Source organism: Canis aureus, chromosome 38 (genome assembly GCF_053574225.1).
Source record: "Canis aureus isolate CA01 chromosome 38, VMU_Caureus_v.1.0, whole genome shotgun sequence".
Classification (NCBI taxonomy): Eukaryota; Metazoa; Chordata; class Mammalia; order Carnivora; family Canidae; genus Canis; species Canis aureus.
This window is the reverse complement of record NC_135648.1, coordinates 7,110,159-7,137,686: the sequence shown is the minus strand read 5'-3', so window position 1 is coordinate 7,137,686 and position 27,528 is coordinate 7,110,159. Positions and strand designations below refer to the sequence as shown.

General features: G+C 39.4%; 1 protein-coding gene and 1 long non-coding RNA gene across 9 annotated transcripts in view; one reads left to right on the top strand and one right to left on the bottom strand.

Moving 5' to 3' along the window:
• Nucleotides 1-17,530, bottom strand: part of TAF1A (TATA-box binding protein associated factor, RNA polymerase I subunit A) — a 31,604-nt gene extending 14,074 nt beyond the window's left edge. Inside the window, exons 1-6 of one of the 6 annotated variants that reach the window (XM_077886954.1) lie at nt 17,381-17,514; nt 16,916-17,042; nt 15,744-15,921; nt 11,891-12,060; nt 7,044-7,157; nt 1,466-1,664 (exon numbers count right to left, since the gene is read on the bottom strand). In XM_077886954.1, the coding sequence (XP_077743080.1) occupies nt 1,466-1,664; nt 7,044-7,157; nt 11,891-12,060; nt 15,744-15,864 (604 nt within the window). In that variant the 5' untranslated portion in view covers nt 15,865-15,921; nt 16,916-17,042; nt 17,381-17,514. Of the gene's footprint in view, nt 1-1,465; nt 1,665-7,043; nt 7,158-11,890; nt 12,061-15,743; nt 15,922-16,915; nt 17,043-17,380 lie in introns of those variants that run through there. The other 5 variants (XM_077886957.1, XM_077886955.1, XM_077886953.1 and 2 more) reach the window with 5 other exon arrangements.
• On the top strand, nt 17,249-25,472 carry LOC144307316 (uncharacterized). Of its 3 annotated transcripts, XR_013374206.1 has the most exons (4): nt 17,253-17,783; nt 18,943-19,449; nt 23,181-24,500; nt 25,012-25,472. It is a non-coding gene; the product is annotated as an uncharacterized LOC144307316 (long non-coding RNA). The 3 variants fall into 3 exon arrangements; XR_013374204.1 differs by lacking the exon at nt 23,181-24,500 and having other exon boundaries at nt 17,269-17,783; XR_013374205.1 differs by lacking the exons at nt 18,943-19,449; nt 23,181-24,500 and having other exon boundaries at nt 17,249-17,783.
• The last annotated feature ends 2,056 nt before the right edge of the window (nt 25,473-27,528 follow it).

The window sequence follows — 27,528 nt, the reverse complement described above, 5'->3', positions numbered from 1 at the left end:
GAAAAGGAAAACCAAAGCTGGTGGCATCAAAATTCCAGACTTCAAGCTCTATCATAAAGTTGTAACCATCAAGGCAGTATGGTACTGGCACAAGAAACAGACATATAGATCAATGGAACAGAATAGAGAATCCAGAAATGGACCCTCCACTCTATGGTCAACTATTCTTCAATGAAGCAGGAAAAAATATCCAATGGAAAAAAGATACTCTTCAACAAATGGCATTGGGAAAATTGGACAGCCACAGGCAGAAGAATGAAACTGGACCATTTTCTTACACCATACATAAAAATAGACTCAAAATGGATGAAAGACTTAGCTAAATGTAGAGACAGGAATCCATCAAAATCCTAAAGGAGAACACAGGCAGCAATCTCTGTGACCTTAGCCGCAGCAACTGCTTACTAGGGATCTCTCTCCAAAGGCAAGGGAAACAAAGGCAAAAATGAACTATTGGAACTTCATCCAGATAAAAGGCTTTTTTGCACAGCAAACAAAACCAAAAGACAACTGACAGAATGGGAGAAGATATTTGCAAATGTCTTATCAAATAAAGGGCTAGTATCCAAAATCTATAAAGAACTTACCAAACTCAACATCCAAAGAATAAATAATCCAATCAAGAAATGAGCAGAAGACATGAATAGGCATTTCTCCAAAGAAGACATACAAATGGCCAACACACATGAAAATATGTTCAACATCACTCAGCATCAGGGAAATGCAAATCTAAACCACAATGAGATACTACCACACAATGGCTAAAATTAACAAGTCAGGAAAAACAACAGATGTTGGTGAGGATTTGGAGAAAGGGGAACCCTCTTAACACTGCTGGTGGGAATGTAACTGGTACAGCCACTCTGGAAAACAGTATGGAGATTCCTCAAAAAATTGAAAATAGAGCTACTCTATGATCCAGCAATTGCACTACTAGGTATTTACCCCAAAGATACCAATGTAGTGATCCGAAGGGGCACCTACACCCCAATGTTTATAGCAGTAATGTCCACAAAAGCCAAACTATGGAAATAACCCAAATATCCATTGACAGATGAATGGATAAAGAAGATGTGGTATATATACACAATAGAATGCTACTCAGCCATAAAAAAAAAAAAAAAAAAAAGAAAGAAAAAAGAAAGAAGAAATCTTGCATTTGCAACACCATGGATGGAACTAGAGAGAATTATGCTAAGTGAAATAAATCAATCAGAGAAAGATAATTATATGATCTCACTCATATGTGGAATTTAAGAAACAAACCAGAAGATTATAGGGGAAGGGAGAGAAAAATAAAACAATATGAAATCAGAGAGGGAGACAAACCATAAGAGACTCTTAACTCTAGGAAACAAACTGAGGGCTGTGGGAGGGAGGTGGAGGGATGGGGTAACTGGATGATTAATTAAAAAAAAATCCTAACAGTCTCATCGACACAAGAAGCACACTCCTCTTCACTCACCAAGCCTAGACAATTCCATCTTGTTTTTAGACCAAGTATAATACTGCAAAAGCCCTTTATAGGCCTGAATAAGATTGATTAACACTTCCTGGGAAGCTGACTTTTCACCGTATCTCCATGTCTCCGCATGACTGAGATTTCTATTTGCGTCTTCAAACATTCCATGATGCAGAAGGTATAATGCATGTTGTAAGGAGATCTGAAACAATAATAAGAAAAAGCCCAAATAGGTCATTAGATATTCATTATCCAAAAACTCAGTGAATATATATGCTAGGCTAAGACCTTGGTAAGGCACAGATGATATAACAACACTGTCATCAAAAATGTCAATTTAGCAAAGAGGAAAGATACATGAAATAACATTATGTAAATAAGCTAAATTACATAAATTTACAGAAGACAGTGTGATCTGGTGACAGACAGTCCTGGCTCAGATACTACCTAAAGTTAATAAACCTGAGTATGTTACTTGCTTTTGTGAGTCTTATGGGTTATAGGGAACAATTATTAACTCTTCAGAAGGCTGTTATGAGGACTAAATGAGATAATATTTGCATACTACCTAGTACCTACTTTGGCCCATAGCAGGTGATCAATGACTGATTTTATACATGTCACATAAGCTCAGAGAAAACATCTTAAGAAGGAGTACCAAAGAATGGCACTGGTTCAGATGGAAAAGTGAATGCCTGATACAGAAGCAGTAAGATTAAATACACAAAGGTCGGGAGGACACTTAGAAGGGGAATAATGGAAGTACAGCTAATCATGTGAGTAAAGTCAGAGTTCAAGGCCTTCATCGCAAACCAATGCAACAATTTCTCAACTGGTTTCTTCAACCCTGTCCCCCCTACAATCCACCTTCCACGTGGTTGTCAAAGAAATCTCATTTATATAAAACCCCTCAATGGCTCCCATTGCCTACAGGATAAAATCTTAAGTTCCATAGGGATGGCACAGAGGGTCCAGCTGACTCCTCCTGGCTTCTACTCAATCGACTTTTATTTTATTTATTTATTTTTTAATTTTTATTTATTTATGATAGTCACAGAGAGAGAGAGAGGCAGAGACACAGGCAGAGGGAGAAGCAGGCTCCATGCACCGGGAGCCCGATGTGGGATTCGATCCTGGGTCTCCAGGATCGCGCCCTGGGCCAAAGGCAGGCGCCAAACCGCTGCGCGCCACCCAGGGATCCCTCAATCGACTTTTAAAGTAACGAAAGCACTGGATAGAGGGCTATCAAACTCTCATCAATGCCTGCCATGCCTGTCCACCCTCTTTCCTAATAGGCCCAGGTAACACCCACTAGCTTTTTCAGCCTCATCTGAAGCATCACTCATTTGCTCACAGCACTCTCCCGATTCTAGAGAGCTGATCATTCCCCTCTTTTGCCTTCTCACTGCATCTGGCATTTCTACTCTGTACCCACAATTTATTCCATGTACATGCCTGTCTCCCTCTACAGCAAGGAATATGTCTGGAAAATAGCAGTAAGTGTTTTTTTTTAAACTATTAACAAGAAATGCTTCATTGCCTATCCTAATTATCACCCTCAGACCCTAAAGTGTGAAGTAAGGTTCCTTTCAGATTTCTTCACTTCAATTGAATAGATTCTATGGGCTTCAAAGAACCCAACCAATAATATAGTTAAGATTTGACCCTCCCTCCCCAGTCAAATGGCTACCCAGTTTGTTCTTGAAAGAAGAGAAGGGAACATACATTAAGACAGGCCATTCCTTTTTCCAACTGCTCAGTTGGAAATTTCTTCGTTAAGCAGAACCTTAAGCCGCTTCCATTTAAATTCTACTTATAGTATACCTGGGCTACTAGAGAATAAGATCATAAGAGAGCATGTGACACATAAGTGGAAATTCAGAAAAATTTCTTCTAATAAGATTCTTAATCTGGGGGAAACCTTTCTTCAAATTAAGCAAGCAGTGAGAATGTAAGATGGTGCAAAGTTAAATGTAGAGTTAATCTTTTTATATTTTATATTTACTTATATACATCTTTCTATATACATTTTTGTATAAAACATGACCCAGCAATTCGACTCCTAGGTATGTATATACTCAAAGGAATTCAAAATAGGAACTCAAACAGATACTTGTCTTTTGTTTTTGCTTTGTTTTGTTTTAGATTTTATTTATTTATTTATGAGAGACACAGAGAGAGAGAGGCAGAGGGAGAAGCAGGCTCCATGTAGGGAGCCTGATGCAGGACTTGATCCCAGGACTCCAGGATCACGCCCTGGGCCAAAGGCAGGTGCTCAACCGCTGAGTCACCCAGCATCCCTCTCAAACAGATACTTGTATACCAATGTTCACTCTGGCACTATTCACAATAGCAAAAAGGTTGAAACAACCCAACCACAGATGGATAGCAAAATGTGATAGGTACAGACAACAGAATGCTAATAAGTCATAAAAAAGCCATAAAAAGTTGTACAATATAAATATAAATAAATCTTGAAAATACTATGTTAAGCAAAAGAAGCTAAACATAAAAGAACTAATACTACGTGATTCCACTTACATAAAATACTGAGAATAGGTAAATTCATAAACAGAGAACAGATTAGAGGTTACCAGGGGTTGGGAAGAGGAAACAGGGAGTAATTGCTTAATGGGTACAAAGTTTACATTTGGATGATGAAAAAGTTTTGGAAATGCTGGTGATGGTCACATGACACTGTGAGTTTATTAGTGCCACTGAGTTGTACACTTACACTCGTTAAAATAAGGTATTTTATGTTATATGTATTTTACTGCAATAAAAAAATTGGAAAATAGGAAAAATAAAAACAAAACAAAAAAAGAACCACTGAATACTATTTAGGTTTTGCAGGCCATATGGCCTCTGTCACAACTACTCAACTCAGTTATCTGTCATGCTAAAAGCAGCTATGAAATGAATGGGTGTGGCTATGTTTCAATAACTTTATGTAGAGATATTGGGGGAAAAAAAGTAAAGCATTTAAAATCTTATTGAAAAAGTGCTCTTTTAGTCAAACATATACCATAAAGAGGGAGATATCTAACACTGGAAACATCTCAATGCTTTTCGATGAGACTCTAATTTAAAAAAAAAAAAAAATTAGGAGACGAAGTTCCACCTACACCTTAGGAATATTAACACATTTTTATGAATGGATTAGGGTTAATATTGCTAAAATATTCATACTATGCAAGCCATCTATAAAATCAACATAATCCTGTCAAAAGTCCAGTGGCATTTTTCACAAAAATAGAAAAAAACGATCCTAAAATGTGTATGGAGCCACAAAAGACCCCAAATAGCCAAAGCAATCCTGAGAAAGAACAAAGAAGCTGGAGGCATCACACTTCCTGATTCAAACTATATCATAAATCTATAGTAATTAAAGCAGTATGGCATTCACATAAAAACAGACACACAGGCCAACAAATAAAGCCTGTAATAAAAAGCCCAGAAATAAAACCACACATCTATGGTCAACTAATATTTGACAAGGAAGCCAAGAATACTCAAGGGAGAAAAGAAATCTCTTTAATAAAAGGTGCTGGGAAAATGGGATATTCTCAAAATAATGAAACTGGTCCTGTATCTTATACTATTCACAGAAACTAACTCAAAATGAATTAAAGACTTAAATGTTAAGACATGAAATCATAAAACTCCAAGAAGAAAACAGGAAAAAAAGGTCCTCAACATTGGTGTTGGCAATGATTTTTTTTTAAATATGACACCAAAAGCACAAAAGCAACAAAAGCAAAAGTCAACAAATGAAGCTATATTAGCCTAAAAGGCAAGAGAAATAATCAACAAAATGAAAAGGTGGTCTATGAAACGGGAAAAAATATCTATAAGTTATATATCTGATATGCAGTTAATATCCAAAATAAGTAAGGAATTCATACAATTCTACAGCAAAAAACCCCAGGGGCACCTGGCTGCCTCAGTCAGTGGAGCATGAGACTCTTGATCTCAGAGTTGTTGAGTTTGAGCCCCGTGTTGGATGTGGAGATCACTTAAATTTAAAAATTTTTTAAATGTATATTTTTAAATATCCAATTTAAAAAATGGGCAGAGAACCTAAATAGAGATTTCTCTAAAGAAACACAATTGGCCAAGTACATAGAAAGCTGTTCAACATCACCAGCCATCAGGGAAATGCAAATCAAAAACAGAATGAGATACCAGCTCACATTTATCAGATATCACTATTAACAAAACAAGAGGTAACAAATGCTGGCTAAGATGTGGAGAAAATATAACTCCTATACCCTGTTGGTGAGACTGTAAATACAGCCACCAAGGAAAATAATATACAGGCTTCTCAAAAAAACTAAAAGTAGAACTACATATGATTTAGCAATTCTACTTCTGGGTCTATATCCAAAGGAAATGAAACCAGTATCTTGAAGAGATTTCTATACTCTCATGTTCACTGCAGCATTATTCACAATAGCCAAGACATGGAAACAAACTTGGGGTCCATAAGATGTCATATAGGTCTACATAAACACAATGGAATATTATTCAGTAATTTAAAAAAAAAAGGAAATCCTGCCATTTTAACATGAATGGAACCTCGGAGCATTACGTTCGGTGAAATTAAGTCAGAAAAACACAAATATTGTATGATCTCACCACCTACATGCGGAATTTAAAAACATCAGACTGCGAGAGAGTAGAATGGTGGTAAAGGGGTGGAGAAAATGGGAGATGTAGGTCAAAAGGTACAAACTTACAGTTAAAGATGAGTAAGTTCCAGAGATCTAATGTATGGAATGGTAACCATAATCAGTAACAATGGATCATATACTTGAAAGTTACTGTAACAGTAGAGCTTGAATGGTCTCGCCATAGCAACAATAAAGTGGTATACATGAGGTGAAGGACGTGTTAACCTTATGTGGTAAACATTTCACAATATACACATGGATCAAGTCATCACACTATACACCCTAAGCTCACACAATATATACTATTTTCCAAATTCAAATTCCAAATTTGTTTTAGCTCTTTCCTTTTTGCAAAGGCATCAGTTCCTAGAGAAATGAAATGATGTAAGCAGAGATGTTAGAATTTGGCCCACCGCCATAATGAAACACAAGTGCCATCTCTCAAGGACTGGTTTTGGCAGCCAGAGATATACAAAGAGAAGGTATTTTCTCTCAGAGAACAAGGTAGGCAGCAGGAAATTGAGATGCAAATGGCTTTTAAAATGTGACTTCCTTTCAGCCTCCTTTATTTATCCAGGTGTCTCACCCATTTCCATGCCTTTTACATTATTACCTACCTATCCCTCAAACTATTTTTTATTTTTTATTATTTTTTTTATAAATTTTTATTTATTATGATAGTCTCACAGAGAGAGAGAGAGAGAGAGAGAGAGGCAGAGACACAGGCAGAGGGAGAAGCAGGCTCTATGCACCGGGAGCCCGACGTGGGATTGGATCCCGGGTCTCCAGGATCGCGCCCTGGGCCAAAGGCAGGCGCCAAACCGCTGCGCCACCCAGGGATCCCCCCTCAAACTATTTTTTAAAAAATGAACATTGCAAATGTAAATTCACAAAGCCTGCATTCTCACCTTTAAGTAATTCATGACACCAATATTCTTCATCCTGTCAGCAAAGGTATTGAAAGTCTCCATGTTGCTTTTGGGATGATAAAACAGAATTTCACTTCCAAGCTTCCAAATAATCTATCAAAACAGAAGTTACTAATAAAAATGTAAAATCCGTACCTTAACAAATTTCTAAGAATGCTATTTTTGTTCTGTTTACAACCTATAATTCATTTTCCCAAATAACACTCCTGTCAACATTTTACTGTTTTTTATTTCACCCAGTAAAACTAAATACTTTATCTTACGCAAGAAAGTTTTTTTCCAATTAAATTAAAATACCAGATGGCTATACTAGTGCCACTTTAAAGGTAGTAGTCTAAGGAAGGTAGTCTATTGAAGACAGAATTTTTAATTAGTATGGGGCAAGAATATTAAGGTCAGAAAACTTGGTTCTTCACTGCTCTTGGTCTCATCTTTATTATCCACAAAATGAGAGCAACAGACTAGATGTTTCCTGAGACATCATTAAGCTCTGTAACTACTGACTATACTTAACCTATATTTAGAACTACAACTTAAAATTTGTCATCGGCTACAGCCAAATTTTAATAAAGTATGTTTTCTCTCCAGAGCACCAGAACTTTGATGATAGAACTTGGAGCCCTTCTTTTTCATGGGGGCGAAAGTCTATTTCTTTTGCCCCAATTTAAAGTATTCCATTATTGACCTTAAAAGTAAATTTAAGAGAATTTTAAATCAATTCTTTCTGTGAACAGACATAATAGTTGTTTGGTATAATCATAATACTTACCTTCCCAACTCAGAAAAAAAAAAAGAGGTTAAGATTTCCTTTGTAGAATAACCAAACTATAGTCTCTGGAGCTTAAAGAAAATTCGTAGATTTTCTACCACAGCTGTTCTTAAACCTAGTTATGTATAAGAATTACCGAGGACACTTGTTAAATATAAATATTCTGATTCAGTATCAAGAATCTGTATTTTCAACAAAAGCCCTAGCTAATTCAAAAAGAGGCAGATGGGGCACCTGGGTGGCTCAGTCAGTTAAGTGGCTGACTTTGGCTCAGGTCATGATCTCAAAGTCCTGGAATCAAGCCCCACTTTGGTGGGGTTGGGGGGATGGGGGGGAATTCATGATGCTCAGCAGGGAGTCTGCTTCTCCCTCTCCCTGTCCCCCCACTCATATTCCCTCTCTCTCCTCTCTCTCAAAATGAATAAAATCTTAAAAAAAAAAAAAAGAGGCAGACAAGTGTCTGAAAACCAAGGATTCAAATCCTTCATTTTATAATACAATTTTGAAAAGAACCTAACCTATAAACTTGCCCAGTGTTTAATAGATGCACAGTAGCTTTGTCCATAAACTAAATTTTTAACCAATAATTAATTTTTTTTCTCTCAGATTTTATTTTGGCTCCACTAAATTATCTAATTGATGCAATGCTTACTGTACTAGTCAGAGCTACTTGAGATATTCATGTGAAGTTATTTATGGGTAAACTGTGTATTACTGAAGAAATTTATAAGTGTATTCTAGGCCCTGTTCTAGATCCCTCCTCTCATGAAATTTACATTCTATTGTAGAGAGACAATAACCAAGAAATAGAATAATTAAATTGCAAGTACTGTGGGAAAAGAATGGAGCAGGCAAAAGGAATCAGGAGTGACTGCTGGAAAGTGGAGAGAGGTGGTAAGGAGCTGCAATTTTAAACAGTCCCTGGAGGCCTTGCTGAAAATGAGACTTGATGGATAACCAATAGTGGTATCTGAAGAAAGACCCTTCCGAGTAAAGGAACAGCTAAGGCAAAGGCAATCAGACAAATGTACAGACGGCCTGTTCAAGCAAGAACAAGGAGCTAGTGAGTTTGGAGGAAAAAATAAAACAAATATCTGAGTAACAGGAAATGAGGTCAGAGAGGTCAAAGGGGGACAGGGAGTGAGCAGACCATACAGAACTTGCTGGCAGTCATAAGGACTTTGGCTTTTCTCTGAGTGAAATGGGAAGTCATTACAGTTTCCAGAACAGAAGTGACATGATCTGGCTTGTGTTTTAAAAGGATCATGCTGCATCATTAGCCACTGGGGAAATACAAATCAAAACCACAATGAGATACCACTCCCCAACCACTAGCACAGCCTTTATCAGGAAGACACAGTAACAAAAGCTGGCAAGCCTGTGGAGAAATTGGAACCCTCACAGATTGCTGGGGGGTAGGGAGCGGATGTAAAATGGTGCAGCCACTTTGGAAAACCATCTGGTAGTTCCTCAAGAGGTTAAACACAATTACTGTATGACCCAGAACTCCACTCCCAGGTACATACCCAAGAGAAATTTCAACCAACATCCCCAACAAAAGTGTGCACGTGAATGTTCATAGCAGCATTAATCATAACCAAAAAGTGCAAACAACTCAGATGTCTAACAACTGATGAAGCGATACATAAAATGTGATGGAATATTACTTTGCAATAAAAAGGAGTGAAATACTGGGGCACCTGGGTGGCTCAGTCAGTTGAGCATCCAACTCTTGATTTTGGGTCAGACCATGATCTCTCATGAGATCGAGTCCGGCACTGGACTCTGCTCAGAGTGAAGTAAGCTTCTCTCTCTTTTTTCCTCCCCCCACCCCAACACACATAGACTCTCTTGTTCTAAAATAAATTACAAAAGAAAATGAAAGGAATGAAATACTAATACATATTGCAATGAAGCTAAACTTGAAAGCATTATGTCTGGAGGAAAAAAGTCATGTACAAAGGTTGTATATTATAAAATTCACTTACATGGAATATCCAGAACAGCAAGTAGATTAGTGGTTGGCTAGGGAATGGGGTAACGAAGGGAGGAACAGTGAGTGACCTCAAGTGGGCATAGGGTTATTTGGGGGTGGGAGGGAGCAAAAATGTTTGAAATTCAGATTGTGGTAATGGCTGCACATCTCTGTGAATATATGAAAAAATACTGAATTGTACAATTTAAATGTGTGAACTGTATGTGTTAATCATAAAACCGTTTTTTTAAAAGGATCACCCTGGTCACTATGTTGAAAAGAAACTGGGGGGGGCACAGGATGGCAAGCAGTCATCTAAGTGAGGGGACAGTGGCTTGGATCAGCATGCGGCAATGCAGGGGTGAGAGGTATTTGGACTGAATTTTTTTTTAAAGATTTTATTATTTGAGAGAGAATGAGAAGCGAGTGAGTGAGCACGCATGAGGTAGGGAAGGGGCAGAGGGAGGGAGAAGCAGACATCCCACCAAGCAGGGAGCTCAACGTGTGCGCTCAAGCCCAGGACCCTGGGCTCGTGACCTGAGCTGATGTCAAACACTTAACTGAATGAGCCACCCAGGCACCCCTCAGACTGAATTTTGAAAGTAGAGCCAACAGGACTTTTTCATGGTTTGGATAAGGGGGCATAAAAGAAAGAGAACTTAAGAATCTGCCCCCCTTCCCCCCCCCCCCAAAAAAAAGCAACAAAAACAAAACAATAAAAAGAATCTGGCCCCAGTGATTAAATACATAAAATAACCATCACCTGAGATGAGGAAAATTAGGTTTGATGGTGAAGATCAGAAGACCTATTTTATGTTATTGTGACAGGATTGTTCACTATCCAAGTGGTGATGTGGGATATGAATGCTGGGATATGGGAACATGGACATGAAGAGATGTCAGGGCCAGATATACAATTGGGAATCGTCCACCATATAGACTAAATTTAAGGACATGAAACTGAATGAGATCATCAGAAGTGAGTTCAGATAAAGAAGAAGACTAAAGATTGAGTCAAAAGGCCGAGAGACAAAGAGCATTCGCAGAATGAGGCTGAGGAAAGCCAGTGAGGTGAGAGAAAACTGAGAGAGATGCTGTAGTGTACTGGAAGCCAGATGAAGAAAGTTTATCACACAGGAGGGAGTGATCTACAGTCTTAAATACTGCTGATGGAGCAAGTTCTATGAGCACTGAGAACTGGGCACTGTTGACCTTGACAAAGTAATCTGGAAGAAGTGTTGATGCTGGTGATCAGGGGAGCCTAACTGGAGAGGGCTTAGAACAAGTATTCAGTCTTTTAAGGGGTTTTGCTGAAAGTGGAAATGGGATAATTGGGCACACCTGTGGAGGAAGTGGGGGTCAAGAGATGATTTTAAGATGGAAGACATAATATGTTTGTATGGGGATAGGAAACATTCTACAGAGAGGGGGGGAAATGATACAGGGAGAGAAGAATTATTGGAAGATATGAATAGTGGGGAACATGAGAGTTTAGAGTTCACACTTTTGAGTTTCCTTTAAAATCTTAATATGTAGGGGATCCCTGGGTGGCTCAGTGGTTTGGTGCCTGCCTTTGGCCCGGGGCATGATTCTGTAGTCCCAGGATCAGGTTCCGCATCGGGCTCCCTGCATGGAGCCTGCTTCTCCCTCTGCCTCCCTTTCTATGTGTCTCTCATGAATAAATAAATAAAATCTAAAAAAAAAAAAAAAAAAAAATCCTAATAAGTAGGGACACCTGGGTGGCTCAGCGGTTTAGTGCCTGCCTTCGGCCCAGGGTGTGATCCTGGAGTCCCCCCGATCGAGTCCCACATCGGGCTCCCTGCATGGAGCCTGCTTCTCCCTCTGCCTTTGTCTCTACCTCTTTCTATGCCTCTCATGAATAAATAAATAAAATCTTTAAAAAAAAAATCCTGATAAGTAAAAGAAGTGTGAGAAACAATGTTCCAATACAAACTCTCCACCCAAAACTACTTTTAATAGCTTTTAGAAGAATTTGAGATCCTGCAAATGCCATTCAGGGACCAGCTTAGGCAGAAACTCAAGTATCTGTGATCTCCTCCAGCAGACTCACACTTCACTTACCTCAGGTGCGGCCTGCCTCTTGTAGCTATCTGAATCTTCCAAGATCTGAAAATAACTGTGCATGTATTCTGCAGCTTGCTGCCACTGGTGCTTCAGCAGAGCTTCTTGAATAAAACTCAAACAAGCACTTGTTGTCTGAGCAAAATCCTTCTCTTTTTTCCCTCCAGTTGCTACAGATTAAAGAGAAAAGTCTTTAACCACAGTGATTCCAATTCAAGTTTAAAAAACTTACTTCTGATAAGCAGAAGTTTTATCAAGTGGAACAGCAGTTATAACAGGCCATCCCTAATATCAAAGCAAGCTTTACTTGAAACAAACTTTTCCACACTATTTTGACTAGTCTTAGCAAATGAAAAAAAATGTCTAATTTGGAGATACCTAATTTGATATTTTTGGGCTACCAGAGTACCAGAGGCTCCAAATCTGACTCAATCATCCTTTTATCTTTGCACTCAACAATCTGTATAATATCTCCCAAAGAGGGCCCCAAAAGCAAGACCCAAATATTTTGAATGGGTAAAAATCATTAGGTTATCCTAGACAAGCATGGTCTTTACTACCTAGCAGCGTTCTAAAAACTCCAAAAGGTGAGTTTTTATTTTTCAAGTTCCCAGTAACTGAAATGATATTTAATATTTAATGATATTAAATACAAATGGGATTTAACAGTTATAGACATTAGCATTTATATCTCTAAAGTATGGACAATCTTCATGTTAAGAATATTTGGACTTAGTTACAACCCCGTTTTAGGAGTGACTGGTTGCACACTGCCACCTCTTCTTCTCTTTCCACACCACCATAGGACCCCTATAGGCCAGCAGTCTTCCATCAAGGGTACCCTGACCCCTGGGAATACACAGACACATAGAGGCACTGTGCAAAGATAGTTTGAGAGAAATCAACTTGCAGATCTTCACTTTCCTCATACTCTTTCCTAAAATTAATCTCCTAGAGAATTGTTCTACAGTCAAGGCTGCACAACTGAAATCATTATATATTACCTTAAGGTGAGAATATAAGGGTAAATATTGAGAAAGTGAATGACTACAACACACCCTTTTGCAAGTCGGGTGGTTTCCAAGTCTTCGCTATCAAAAGTGTGGGGGACACCTGGGTGGCATAGTCGAGCACACAGTCAGCTGAGCATTGCACTCCTGATTTTAGCTCAGGTCATGATCTAAGGGTCCTAGGATCAAACCTAGCATCAGACTCTGCCCTCAGCTGGGGACTCTCTCACCCTCTGCCTCTCTCCTCAGGTTCTCCCTGGCCTGCTCTCCTGGTGCACGCTCGCTCGCTCTCTCTCGCTCTTTCTCTCTAAAATAATAAATCTTTTTTTTTTTAAGTGTGGAAGGGCTGAATAATTCTTTATAATAGATCCCTACACAATTTCATCATGAGTTCTTCAAAAATTCAAAAACCTTATACACTGCTATGATTAAACTCTATCTGGTGCCATCTACTTACTCATGTAACTAAGAGTTCTCAGAAATGTATCAATGAAAACAAAATAGAACCAGAGCTAAATCTTTTCTCACTCTGGAAATACATATATTCCTTCACAGATATTTAAAATAATTGGAAAAAATGATAACCTTATTTTTTAAATTTTTATTTGTTTAAAGAATTTATTTATTCATGAGTGCCATGGAGAGACAGAGGCAGAGATACAGGCAGAGGGAGAAGCAGCCTCCATGCAGGGAGCCCAATGTGGGACTCGATACTGAAATTCTAGGATCATGCCCTGGGCCGAAGGCAGATGCTTAACTGCTGAGCCACCCAGGCATCCCAACCTTGTTTATTTTATTAAAATAAAGAAGCAATAAAAATTTACTTTTAATCAAATTTTAACACAACTTTTAATACTTATGTTTTCATCAGCTGTGTACAATTATTAATTACGATGTCTCACCCCAGACAAAATTTTAATACTTTAAGCCTTATCGGATATTAACAAAAAATAATTAAAAGTAGATACATGGCTTTATTGCAAAGATAAAAATATGAAAGGAAAATAAACAGTATAAAATCTCCATCACTTAAAATCTTTTTCATAAATATTTTTAAATGGATGATGAAAGGCATATCACATTCCTATGTTCTTTAGATTTCACTGGATATATTTGTAAAAGTAGTAAATGAATTTCATTTAAAAATGGCAACCTATAGTGGAAATTATATCTTTTGTGACTATTAAACTTATAATTTTTATTATTTTTTTTGTTTTATTTTTTTTAAACTTACAATTTTTAGATGGTATCTCAAAACCATGCAAAGCAATATGTGATTTTTTAAAAAAGAGGATATGGGAGCAAAACAGATTTGAAGACTACTGCTCTACAATAGTGCTTCTCAAACTTTTTAAAAATACACACAGAAAAAAAAAAAAAAAAAAAAACACAGATCTGGGATCCTTGCCTAGCTCAGTGGTTTAGCGCCTGCCTTCAGCTCAGGGCGTCATCCTGGAGTCCCCAGATCGAGTTCTGCATCAGGCTCCCTGCATGGAGCCTGCTGCTCCCTCTGCCTGGGTCTCTGCCTCTCTCTGTCTCTCATGAATAAATAAATAAAATCTTAAAAAAAACAAAACACACAGATCACCTGGCGATCCTGATGCTTACTGTTCAGTGTGCTCCTACAAACAAAAGCCTTACCATCCCTGGGGATCTTATCAGAAATGCAGAATAATATGCCCCACCCAGCTCTCTGAATAAGAAGCTACATTTAGCAAGATCTACACACAAGCTGCCCAGGACTAATAGCAACACCAGGGAGGTAGTCTGGGAAAATGACAAAACACCTCTCCCTTAAAACCTCATTTATTGGGATTCCTGGGTGGCGCAGCGGTTTAGCGCCTGCCTTTGGAGCATGGAGCCTGCTTCTCCCTCTGTCTGTGTCTCTGCCTCCCTCTCTCTGACTATCATAAATAAATAAAAATTAAAAAAAAAGAAACTCATTTATTCACATAAAGGAGGACTGACCTCAGGCCAAGCTCCCATCTACCCCTCAAGTTTTCACTACTCAGAATGGAAATTGGACTTTAGACTAGTGTCCTTACATCCTTGGAAAATTCTCCTTCTGTCTTCCAAATTAGCCTAGTTACCCTACTAATATCTCTCACTTCATTCTTTATGAGCAAAAGATTATCCTATTTGTTGCCAATACACTTTCAAAACTAATTGCCTAGGAAAAGAAATTTTGACACAGAATGAGGTACAATAAAGAACAAGTGCCATCAACCTATCTCTAATGCCCCTGAAAAAACCTGGAAATGTGTCAACAAATATTTTTTGAGCACTATTTTGAGCCAAGTACTATTCTAAGGTACTCAACATTCAGTTTTAATCCAGATTGGCCTCTGTCTTCGAAGTTTTTATTCTAGGGGGCATACCCTTCAAAACCCCAAAAGATATCTACTAGAATAAAAAATAAGCAATTGCTAGGCAATTCTGTTTTCCTATTATGGCTTTTTTTTTAAATCTCTACAATGTCAATATTACCTGAAATTATTTTCTCATTGCAGACATAAAGTATTTTGGGTTTAACAGGCTATCCATAACTTATGAAACATTTCTAAATATGTAAATTCTGGACTTACACCTATCTGCTCAGTTCCTAGTAAGTATTGCTAGAGAAAACAAACAAACAAAAAGTGTACCTACCATAATACAGACTGCTATTAGTTCAAAGGAAAAATAGAAAAAAGGATCTATTTTTTTTTTTCTTACAGCCTCAAAAACTCTTATATAGTCCCATCCTGAAAACTGAGTAAACCAGTTTGGTTATTCACTTTGTATCTAGAGTTTTATCATCTCTCTGCATTACAATTAAAATGGCTGTATGTGATTTTACTTACCCACAGTCTCTATATGCTTCTGGAGCCAAGGAAAGGACATTCCTGTACCAGAGAACATGCATGATTCCTCTTGCTCGTCCTCTGTCTTGGACCTTACCAATTCTTCACTGAAATCACTCATACCTGCTCCAAATTGAGATTATCAGTTCCTTTCTGTATATCTTATTTCACAGAATTCTTAAACAGAAAAAAATGCCATCTTTTTATCTAATAAATAACACTCAATCAGCAAAATTAATTATCTACTAGGTCACTCCTTTATTTTTTTTTAATTTTATTTATTATTTATGATAGTCACAGAGAGAGAGAGAGAGAGAGGCAGAGACACAGGGAGAGGGAGAAGCAGGCTCCATGCACCGGGAGCCCGACATGGGATTCGATCCCGGGTCTCCAGGATCGCGCCCTGGGCCAAAGGCAGGCGCCAAACCGCTGCGCCACCCAAGGATCCCCTAGGTCACTCCTTTAAAAAAAAAAAAAGATTTCATTTATTTGAGAGAGAGCAAGGGGGGGGGGGGTTGGGAGAGAGGGAGAGAGAAAGAGAGAGAGCCAGTGCACAAGCAGGGGGAAGAGGCAGAGGGAGAAGCAGACCCCCCCCCCCCAACTGAGCAGGGAGCCTCACTAGGGGCTGGATCCCAGGACCCTGTGATCTGAGCTGAAGGCAGATGCTTAACGGACTGAGTCACCCAGGCACCCCCAGGTAGCTCCTTTAAAGAAAGGAGTAAAATTATGCCAGCAACAGCCAAAAAAAATGATCCATTCAAAAAAACTTTTTAATCTTTACTATGTTACAAGAACAAAGATAGATAAGATAGTGCACCTTAATAAATACACACATAAAAATAACAGCTCAAGCTTAGAGGAAGAAACAGCAAAATGATACATAATAATAAAACCACACAACCACAATAACAGTAGTAATGGTTAATATGTATTGTCTCTATCTATATCACAAGCTTTTAAATTATCTCGTTAATTCCTATAAAAATCCAGAGGAAACTACGATTATTTTCTTCCACGTTCATATTGAAAAAAAACTGAGGGGCTTAAGTTAAGCCAACATAAGAAAAGTGAAGACAGTATTCCAGGACATCAAACTTGGCATCAAACTACTTGGCATGAATAGTCTTGGGTCCATGTAGAGGAGGGGGTAGGAAGACAGGACTGAGGGTCACCTGGGTGGCTCAGCGGTTGAGCGTCTGCCTTCTGCAAAGGTCGTGACCTGGGTCCCAGGTGGAGTCCCCCATCGGGCTCCCTGCATGGAGCCTGCTTCTCCCTCTGTGTCTCTGCCTCTTTCTCTGTCTCTCGTGAAAAAAATAAATAAAATCTTTAAAAAAAAATCAAATTCTGCGGTTTAGGAGCATGGGTTTGAAATAACACCCGAAACACGTGTATTTTAACGAGCCCTTACAGAAGAAACTCTCCCTTCCCAAATTCTCAAAAACTAAGTGGGTGCCCCCCGCAGTTGCCACGGTAACCATCATAGCTTCTCCACCCCTTCCGCCTCGTTCTCAGCAATAAAGGTTTCAGAACATCAAGAAAAAAAAACATCAGCAGAACAAGGGTGAAACCTAGCGCAGCCCTTCGGGTGCTACTCTGCACGGCGGCGAGGACGGACGGACAAAAGCAGCGGCACTCACCTGCCCGACGCCCACACTTCTCCGCGGCTCTAACGCAGCCCCGCGACTGGGGCCCAGCGAGAGCCAACCGCCACCGGAAGCGGAGTTAGAGACGCCTCGCTGCGAGCATGCGCAAAGCCGCCCCCTCGCACACCTGCGCTCTCAGGCGGTGCGCAGACGCGGCCCCGCCCCTAACCCCTCCTCCCGCGGCGGAGGCGTCGCCTTCGGCGGCTCGACCCCGGAAGTGGCTGCGGGCCGCTGCCCTCCCTCGCGGTGGGTCCCGGTGGGGGAATGCGGGACTCTAAGTGCCTCTGGAGACCGGGAAGACGGGATGATGGACGAGGGGAGCAGTCAGAGGAGCGGAATTGCACCGCACCGAGTGATTCACGGAACCGGGGCCTTTAGAGTTTTGCTCGGCCTAAGGGTTAGGAGGCCTGGGGCGGGGGCGGGGGCGGGGGGGGCGGAGAAAGGGACGGGGTCCTGACCGAGATAAACCTGCAGAACCTCTTTTTTTTTTGTTTTGTTTTTTTGTTTTTAAAGATTTTGTTTATCTATTCATGAGAGACACAGAGAGGCAGAGGGAGAAGCAGGCTCCACGCAGGGAGCCCGACGCGGGACTCGATCCCGGGACCCCGGGGTCACGCCCTAGGCCCAAGGCGGGGGCGAACCGCTGAGCCTCCCAGGCAGCCCCTAATCTGCATAACCTCTTAACCGCTTCCTCGAAATCTTGTTTTTCTCTTTGATTAAAGTTTTAACTTTGAATTTATATATGTCCCCAAATTTTGGGCAAGAATGTGTTTTTGCCCTCTCGGCAGAGATGGTTCTGGGGACACGTCTGGGGTCATTTTTCCTGAAGAATGTTGATGAACATACGGGAGAGAGGCAGAGAGGCGTCAAAAGTGAGACGATCAGGGCAGCCCCGGTGGCTCAGCGGTTTAGCACCGCCTTCGGCCCAGGGTGTGACCCCGGGGTCCCCGGATCGAGTCCCACGTCGGGCTCCCTGCATGGAGCCTGCTTCTCCCTCTGCCTGTATCTCTGCCTCTCTCTCTTTCTCTTTCTGTCTCTCATGAATAAATAAAATCTTTAAAAAACAAAAAAGATGAAGACAGTAAAATGAAAACAACTCATCCAATAGTGTAAACAAGATTTAAAAAAAAAAAAAGATGACAAAAATGCAAATATAAAACAAAATGAAGCATACAGAAGGTTTCTAGACTCCAATCTAGAAGAAAACATATTCTAAGAAGCATAAAGATGTCTTTACAATTGTGTTATGCCGAAGAACAACTTAATATAATAATAACATTTTTTTAAGGGCAGCCCAGGTGGCTCAGTTAAGTATTTGCCTTCCACTCAGGTCAGGATTCCAGGATCCTGGGATTGAGCCGCACATCAGGCTTCCTGCTGGGCTGGGAGCCTGCTTCTCCCTCTGCTATCCTCCTCTTTGTGCTTTCTCTTCCTCTCTCTCAAATAAATAATAAAATCTTTAAAAATAACATCTTTGAAAAACTGCAAACTTATTTAGAAAATATTGTTTCCACAAACCCTTCAGTGATTGCCACACTCTATTTTATTCCCCGCAGTCTAATAAAGAACAAGCTTTAGACAACCAGTTGGAAAGACATCATCATAAACAGTCTATACTAGATCACAGCTGATAATATGGACGAGATAAAAAAGTAGCAAAAATGAAAAGATAAAACAAAGGCAGCTTACATAATAATATAGAGGAAGATACTATCTAACTATAAACTCTCTATAAAGTACATGGATGAAGATCCCACCCCAGGCTCAGAATTGAGGAAAAAAACAAGCAACTGTATTCTCAAAGGCATGGCTCCATTTTTTTTTGCCCATTTGATGCCCCAAATCCCTCATAAAGAAGTTCAAGCAATTGTACAGGAAAGGCCACATGAAGAAAAAAGTTCCTAATGGGTAAAACAACCACATGGAGAGAGGCCACATGAAGCCCACAGTCTACATCTTAATTCCATACATCTGAGGCAAACTTTCACGGACCTTGTGACCCAGATCAGTCTACTGCTGAATGCAATTGCTTGAGTGAGTCTACTTGACAACATGAAGGAAAGGTGAGCTATTCCCACTGAACTCTAAAAATTCCTGGCTTCCAAAATATGAGCAATAAAATTGTTGTTTGAAGCTACTAAATTATGGAATAGTTTGTTATATGGCAATAGATATCTAAAATACTGATATCGGCCATTTGTATTTTCCATCTTTCTTTTCTCCATCAGTCTAGTTAGAGATTACCAATTTATTTATGATGTGATCAGAAACAAACTTTGTCAGATGTCAATATTATAAGAATTGTTGAGACTTATTTTATCCCCCCAAATATGATTTATCTTGGTAAACGTTCCATGGGCAGTGAAAAAGCAATGTGCCCTGCTGTTGTTGAGCATCAGTGTCAATGAGGTTGAGGTAGGTGATAGTTTTGTTCAAATTTTCTATCACTGACTTCACATATAGTGCTGTTATTAATTTCTGAGATAGGGGAGTTAAAAATGCATACACTCTGTGGATTCATTTCTTCTTTAGTTTTATCAGGTTTTCCTTTACATATTTGGAAGTTTTATTGATCACATTAAACTGACAGCTCTGGGATCCCTGGGTGGCGCAGCGGTTTGGCACCTGCCTTTGGCCCAGGACGCGATCCTGGAGACTCGGGATCGAATCCCACGTCGGGCTCCCGGTGCATGGAGCCTACGTCTCCCTCTGCCTGTGTCTCTGCCTCTCTCTCTCTCTCTCTTTCTCTCTGTGTGTGACTATCATAAATAAATAAAAAAATAAAAATAAAAAAATAAACTGATAGCTCTTATGTCTTTCTGATGATATAACCATTTTATCATTATGAAAAATCCTTTGTCTCTGATAACCCTTCTTTAAAAAAAAAAGACTTTATTTATTTATTCATGAGAGACACACAGAGAGAGACACAGGCAGAGACACAGGCAGAGGGAGAAGCAGGCTCCATGCAAGGAGCCTGATGTGGGTCTCGATCCTGGATCACACCCTGGGCTGCAGGCGGCGCTAAACTGCTGCGCCACTGGGGCTGCCCTCTGATAACCCTTCTTATCTTGAAATGAAATTTCTCTTATATTAATACAGTCATTGCAGCTTTCTTAGCTTACTGTTTGTAGGTTTTATATTTTTTCCATCTTTATGTGGTCAACCTATATATGTTTTTTAAAATGTGATTCCCTTATAGACAGTACTTAGTTGGATCTTCCTGTTTTTATTTTAATGTGACAATCTCTGTCTTTTAATTGATGTGCTTTATCCTTTTGTGTTAATTGTAATAATTTATATTGTCGAATTTAAGTTTATCATTTTGATGTTTTTTTCCAGTTTGTCTCATTAGTTTTATGTTCCTCTCTTCTCTTCTTCACTTATTGCCATTTCTTTGGATTAATCAAATGCTTTAGTATTCCATTTGAATTCCTCTATTGGCTTTTAACTATGCCTTTTTTGCATTATTGTTTTAGCAAAGTTGTAAGGAATTATGATATGCATTCTTAAATTTGATAAGTTATATCTACTAATATCTACTTAGAGTTAAAATTGTGATACTTCACATAAAATAAAAGAGGCTTACCTTGTATGGCTTTATTTACCACCACTCCTAAGTCCTTTGTGCTTTATTGTCTTATGTGCTACATCTACATTCATTGTCATTTTTGCTTTAAATGGTCATAATGTACTTTAAAGAAATTAAGAGAAGAAACATATATATTGCCTTTTTTTTTTTTTAATTCATGAAAGACAGAGACGGAGAGAGACAGAGAGAGGGGCAGAGACACAGGCAGCGGGAGAAGCAGGCTCCACTCAGGGAGCCCGATGCGGGACTTGATCCCGGGACTCCAGGATCATGCCCTGGGCCAAAGGCAGACACCAAACCACTAAGCCACCCAGGGATCCCCCAATATATTGCCTTTAAAAAAAAGATTTTATTTATTTATTCATGTGAGACACAGAGAGAGGGAGGCAGAAACATAGGCAGAGGGAGAAAGAAGTAGGCTCCATGCAGGGAGCCTGATGTGGGACTCGATCCCAGGACTCCAGGATCATGCCCTGAGCCAAAGGCAGATGCTCAATTGCTGAGCCACCCAGGCATCCCTATATATTGCCTTTTATATTTACCTGTTTACTATTTTTAGCACTATCATTCCTTCTAATAGATTATTTTCAAATAGCTGTCAGAAATTCTTCCCATTCCTGCCTGAATGTACATGTTGCTTCTCTCATTAAGAGATAGAGTCCAGGGGTGCCTGAATGGTCCTGTTGGTTAAGCATCAACTGGTTTCAGCTCAGGTTATGATCTCAGTATCATGAGATTGAGCCCTACATTGGGGGATTAGGACTCCCACATCGAGTTCCCTGCATGGAGTCTGCTTCTCCCTCTGCCTGTGTCTCTGCCTCCCTCACTCTTGTGTCTCTCAAGAATAAATAAATAAAATCTTTAAAAAAAAAAGAAAAAAGGGAAAAAAAGGGGTAGAGTCTATTTCTCCATCCCTTGAATCTGGGTGGGTCTTTTGACTTTCATTGGTGAATAAAATGTGCCAAAAGTGATGTCATGCCAGTTCTAGACACAGACCTTAAGAAGCCTTGCATTTTGTACTTTTATCTTTTAGAAATATAGCCAGCAACTAAGTAAGTTTGGGCTAGATTACTAAATATCAAAAAATACTTGGAATGAAAAAGGCCCATCCCAGCCATGGCAGGAACCACATCTGAGTCTCCAGACATGTGAATGAAACCAATTTGGAAGTTTCAGCCCTAACTAACTTCCCATCTTAGTGCAGCCACATGAGTGACCTAGTTCAATAACACCCAAATCTGAAGAACCAACCAGTTAAGTCTAGATAAGGCACAGAATAGGGAGAAATAATAAATGACTATAATTTTAAACCACTAAATAGGGCAGCCCCATTGGCTCAGCGGTTTAGCGTCGCCTTCAGCCCAGGGCGTGATCCTGGAGACCCAGGATCGAGTCCCACGTCGGGCTCCCTGCATGGAGCCTGCTTCTCTCTCTGCCTGTGCCTCTGCCTTTCTCTCTCCCTCTCTCTGTGTCTTTTATGATTAAATAAACTAAATCTTTAAAAAAAAAAAAACCACTAAATGTATTACACAGTAAAGAAAATTAAAACATTATATCTCTTAGTTTCCATAAAGTATGTCATCATCTTTAATCCTGAAGAATTTTTTTTAGCATTGCTTATGATACAGGTCTATTAGTGTTGAATTTTCTGTTTTCATTTACCTAAAAATGTCTATTGTGCCTTCAGGTTTGGTTTTTTTTTTTAAGATTTTATGTATTGACACAGAGAGACAGAGAGACCACAGCAGCGGGAGCAGCAGAGGGAGAGGGAGAAGCAGGTTCTGCCCCAAGCAGGGAGCCCAATGTGGGGCTTGATCCCAGGACCCCCAGATCACAACCTTAGCCAAAGGCAGACGCTCAACCACTAAGTCATCCAGGTGCCCTTATCATTCTGGTTTAATATCATTAATTCATCCTCTTATGTATTCCATACCTTTCACATCTCATGTAGATTTCAATGGAACGAGCTTTCATATGTGCAGGGAACTCTTACTCTTTCTGTATACAATTGATTGGTTTTCACACTTGAATAGTCTTCATAATGGTACTTATGTTCCTGTTCTTAATTCTATACTACATGTATTATTTAAAATACTGAAGATTCAGGAAATTTGCTTTGTCTTGTTGTGTGATCTGTAACAGAGGTCTACTGTGATCGTATGTTATCCTGAAGAATATATTTTCTTCTTCTTAATTTTTAAGGTTACCTCCAGGAGTCGCTTTGAACCTACCAGGCATAGCTTAGGAAGATGTTACCTGCTCTGCTGATTTATACTAAAAGGGAAGTTTTTAGGGAAGGTAGTTGTCAAAAAAAAAAGGTGTCCCTTTGGGGCGCCTGGGTGGCTTAGTCGGTTAAACGACTGCTTTCACTCAGGTCATGATCCTGAGGTCCTGGGATCGAGCCCTATGTTGGGCTCCCTGCTCAGCAGGAAGTTTGCTTCTCCCTCTCCCTCTACCCCTTCCCCTTCTCCTCCCCCCTCTCTCTGCACCCTCCCCCCTCTCTCTGCACCCTCCCCCATCACCCCCTCCCCTACTTGTCTGTGTGCCAGCGGCCGTACTACTCTCGCGCTCTCTCTCAAATAAATCAATAAAATCTTTTAAAAAACAAAAAGGTCTCCTTTGTGACAGTCATTAACTTACTGAGACTTTTGTACCATTAACCATCTCTGTTGGCTAAGAGCCAGATACATTGCTGTTTAATTATTTAAACAACACGAATGGGTAACCTTTTAATATATCATTTGCTTTTTAAAGGAACACTCTGGTTTTAACATTTGCCCCAATTTCATAGATGAAGAATCTAAGATTCAGAAAAATCAATGACTTGCCTAAGGTCACACAATTGGACCTCTGGTACCTAGGTTAGTGCTTTTGATTACTTTCCTTGCCTCTGCTGTTGTCTTAGCAAGGAAGTAATTCATATCTGAAAACTGTAAATGGATAAAGCCGAACAGTCTACACTGTGGATATTGAGTTCTACCCACCTCACCTTAGAATCTGTTACACATTTGTTTCAAAGCTCAAATATTTGACTTCTGTGAATATAGTGCCAAGGTAAATTAGGCATAACCGGAAACAGGAACTTATATATCAGTCTGTATACCAGTGGCAATTTCAGATGTTTGAGTTTCTTTCTTTGTACAGTAGAAATTGGGATAATATTTGTCAGGACTAGACAAATAGTGCATGCTGATAGATATAGAACCTTGTATATGACTCACTCCCCGTACAACATACCCTTTGACATGACCTTGACATGGCTTTTTGATTGTCAAGAAGAATTTAACCCTGCTGTCCATGCCCAACACAGAACTCCATCCTCCTTGGCTTTTGGAACCGGATATTTGCTTAAATTCCACTTCAGTTATATGATCACTTTACTTAAAATCTGATAGCTTTCTGTTTCTTACTCTATTAAGTCTAAATTCTTGTACTTGATTTTCAAGGGCTTTATATAACCTGACTTATTCTAGCTGCCTGAATTTATCTCCCACAACTCTTTACTAGAATCATTTCACTGTGGTAAGATTAGATCCCCTTATTGTCCTTTGAACATTCTGCTCTCTTTTCTCTTATGTCACTTTCTTCACCTGCCCTTTCCTTTCTTTTATTTTCCTTTTTTTTTTTTTTTTTTTGGTTAAGATTTTATGTATTTATTTATGAGAGAGAGAGAGAGGCAGAGACACAGGCAGAGGGAGAAGCAGGCTCCCTGTGGGGAGCCTGATGCTAAACTTGATCCCAGAACCCTAGGGTCACGCCCTGAGCCAAAGGCAGATGCTCAAACACTGAGCCACCCAGGTGTCCCTGCCCTTTCCTTTTCCTTTTACAATCTGACTCCTATCTACTCACCAAGCCCTAACTCAAATCCTACCATTATCTTTAGTGCTTAGAATTTGTACCTGTGTTGAATGTGAAAATGTATTTTCATTTTAGCACTTATTGTGTAGCTGGGTTCTGTGTCTGCATCCCCCGCACCCCCAAGTTACAGAGAGAAGTGGTTGGCATTAACAAGAGAGATTTGTTTATCTTTTAGGAGTTTCCACTCTGAAGAATATAATAGAATCCAGAGTCCTCCTGCACTCTTGAGGGTAGGAGCCAAGATTGGGCCTCCTTTAGCACAGGTATAACAAGTGGACCTATCTCTCAGACACTGGCCACAAAGGATGACGTTAGACACGAGAAGTCAGAAATCTGGCAAGAGAGAAGATCTCAGGGTGCCCAGCAGGAAATGATACCATGCAGGCTGACCGGATGGAGTAAAACAAAAATGTGTTTCTTGCTCTTCTCACTATATTGTAACCAATCATAGTGTTTTCATGTTTAACCTGACTTATAACTCTTCAGTTACCTTTAAGGATAACCATATTTTATCTCTTTCTGCCAATGATTGCAAATTACTTTTCCCCATATAATTTTTTGACAACTGTCTTGAGTTGTAAATGCTGTTTCAAACTAAATAAATAAATAAATAAATAAATAAATAAATAAATAAATTCTATTTAAGTATTTAAATGATACAGTTTTATGAGTTCTGACATATGCTTACACACCTGAGACCATCACCACAAGGGAAGGAACATAACCATCATCCACAACTTTCTTTGTGTTCCTTGCCTCCCTGTCCTGTTACCAAGCAACAATTGTCATTATAGATTAGTTTGAATTTTCCAGAATGTTATGTAAATTGAATTATAAGTATATATTTTTTGGTCTGGTTTATTTCACTCAGAATTTCCTTGCCATTAGTAGTACCAATAGCTCCTTTATTATTTTTAAAAAAGATTTTATTTATTTCGAGAGAGAGTGAGAGAGAGCGCCCATGTGTGAAGTGGGGGTGGGGTGGGGGACAGAGCACAAGGGAGAATTCCAAGCCGACTCCTCACTGAGCACAGAGCACTGAGCACAGAGCCAGATGCTGGGCTGGATGCTAGGACCCTGAGATCATGACCTAAGCTAAAATCAAGAGTCACCTGCTTAATCGACTGAGCCAGCCAGGAACCCCAGGAACTCCTTATTGCTGAACAATATTCCAAAATTTAATACCTATGTATCTCTCAATGAACACCTGGGTTTTGGTTGATTTGTTTGTTTTTACTATTACAGGTGAAGCTAATAAGAACATTTGTGAAAAGTCTTGGTGAAGAAATAACTTTTGTTTCTCTTGAGTAAATACCCAGGAGTGGAAAAACTGGGTTCATATGGTAGATGTGGTTCAATTTTTAAAGAAACTGCCCAATTGCAATTATAGCCAGCAGTGTCATGAGAAATCCAACTGTCCTTATCCTTGTCAACACTTGCATGATTAGCCTTCTTTAGTAATTCTAGTGGATATGCAATGATACTGATTGTGGTTTTGATTTGCTTTTTTCCTAATGACTAATGATGTTGAATATCTTTTCATATACATGTTTTCCATGTGTGTATCTTCTAAGGTGAAGTGTCTACTTAAATCTTTCATCCACTTTTTTGAAATTGGGTTATCTTCTCATTTGTAAGTTGTAAGACTTATTTAGATATTCTAGGTTTCTTTCTTTTGGATACATGTTTTGCAAACCTTTCTCCTACTCTGCGGCTTACCTTTCTGTTTTCTTAACAGTGAATATAGGAGTGAGAGCAAAAGTTTTGGTTTTGATGAAGTCCCAATTTATTGATTTTCTTTTAGAGTTTATGTTTTTTGTGTATTTAGAAATTTGTCAAGCCCAATGTCAGGATCATAGGAAACATAGAAACATAGAAGAACTATGTTTTCTTCCAGAAGTCTTATAGCTTTAGTTTCTACATTTAGGCCTATAATGTATTACCAATCAATTTTTGTATATGTTATGTGGTAAGGGTCTAGGTTAATGGACTTTGTCTATTTCATCCTAGTTGTATCATTTATTGGCATAAAGTTATTCATAATATTCCCTTCATATTCTTCTAATGCCTGTCTTCTCTCTCATTTCTGATATTGATAATTAGTGTCGTCTCTCTTTTTTTTCTTCCTACTCACTCTGAATAGAGGTTCATCAGTTAATATTGAAATTCAGAGAATAAACTTTTGGCTTCATTGATTTTCTCTATTTTCTTTTTGTTTTCTATTTTTTTGATTCCTGATATTTATTATTTCCTTTCTTCTGCTTGTTTTTTTTTTTTTTAAGTTTTATTTTATTGTATTGACAGAGACCACAAACAATGGAAGCAGCAGAGGGAGAGGGAGGAGCAGGCTCCAAATGAGCAGGGAGCCCAATGTGGGGCTTGATCCCAGGACCCTGGGATCACGACCTGAGCTGAAGGCATATGCTCAACCGACTGAAGCACTCAGGCGCCCCTTATGCTTGGGTTTTGATTTGCTCTCCTTTTTCTAGTTTCTTTTTTTTTTAATTTTATTTATTTATTCATGAGAGACACAGAGAGAGAGAGAGAAAGAGAGAGAGAGAGGCAGAGACACAGGCAGAGGGAGAAGCAGGCTCCATGCAGGGAGCCTGATGTGGGACTCGATCCTGGGACTCCAGGATCATTCCCTGGGCTGAAGAGAGTGCTAAACAGCTGAGCCACCGGGGCTGCCCTT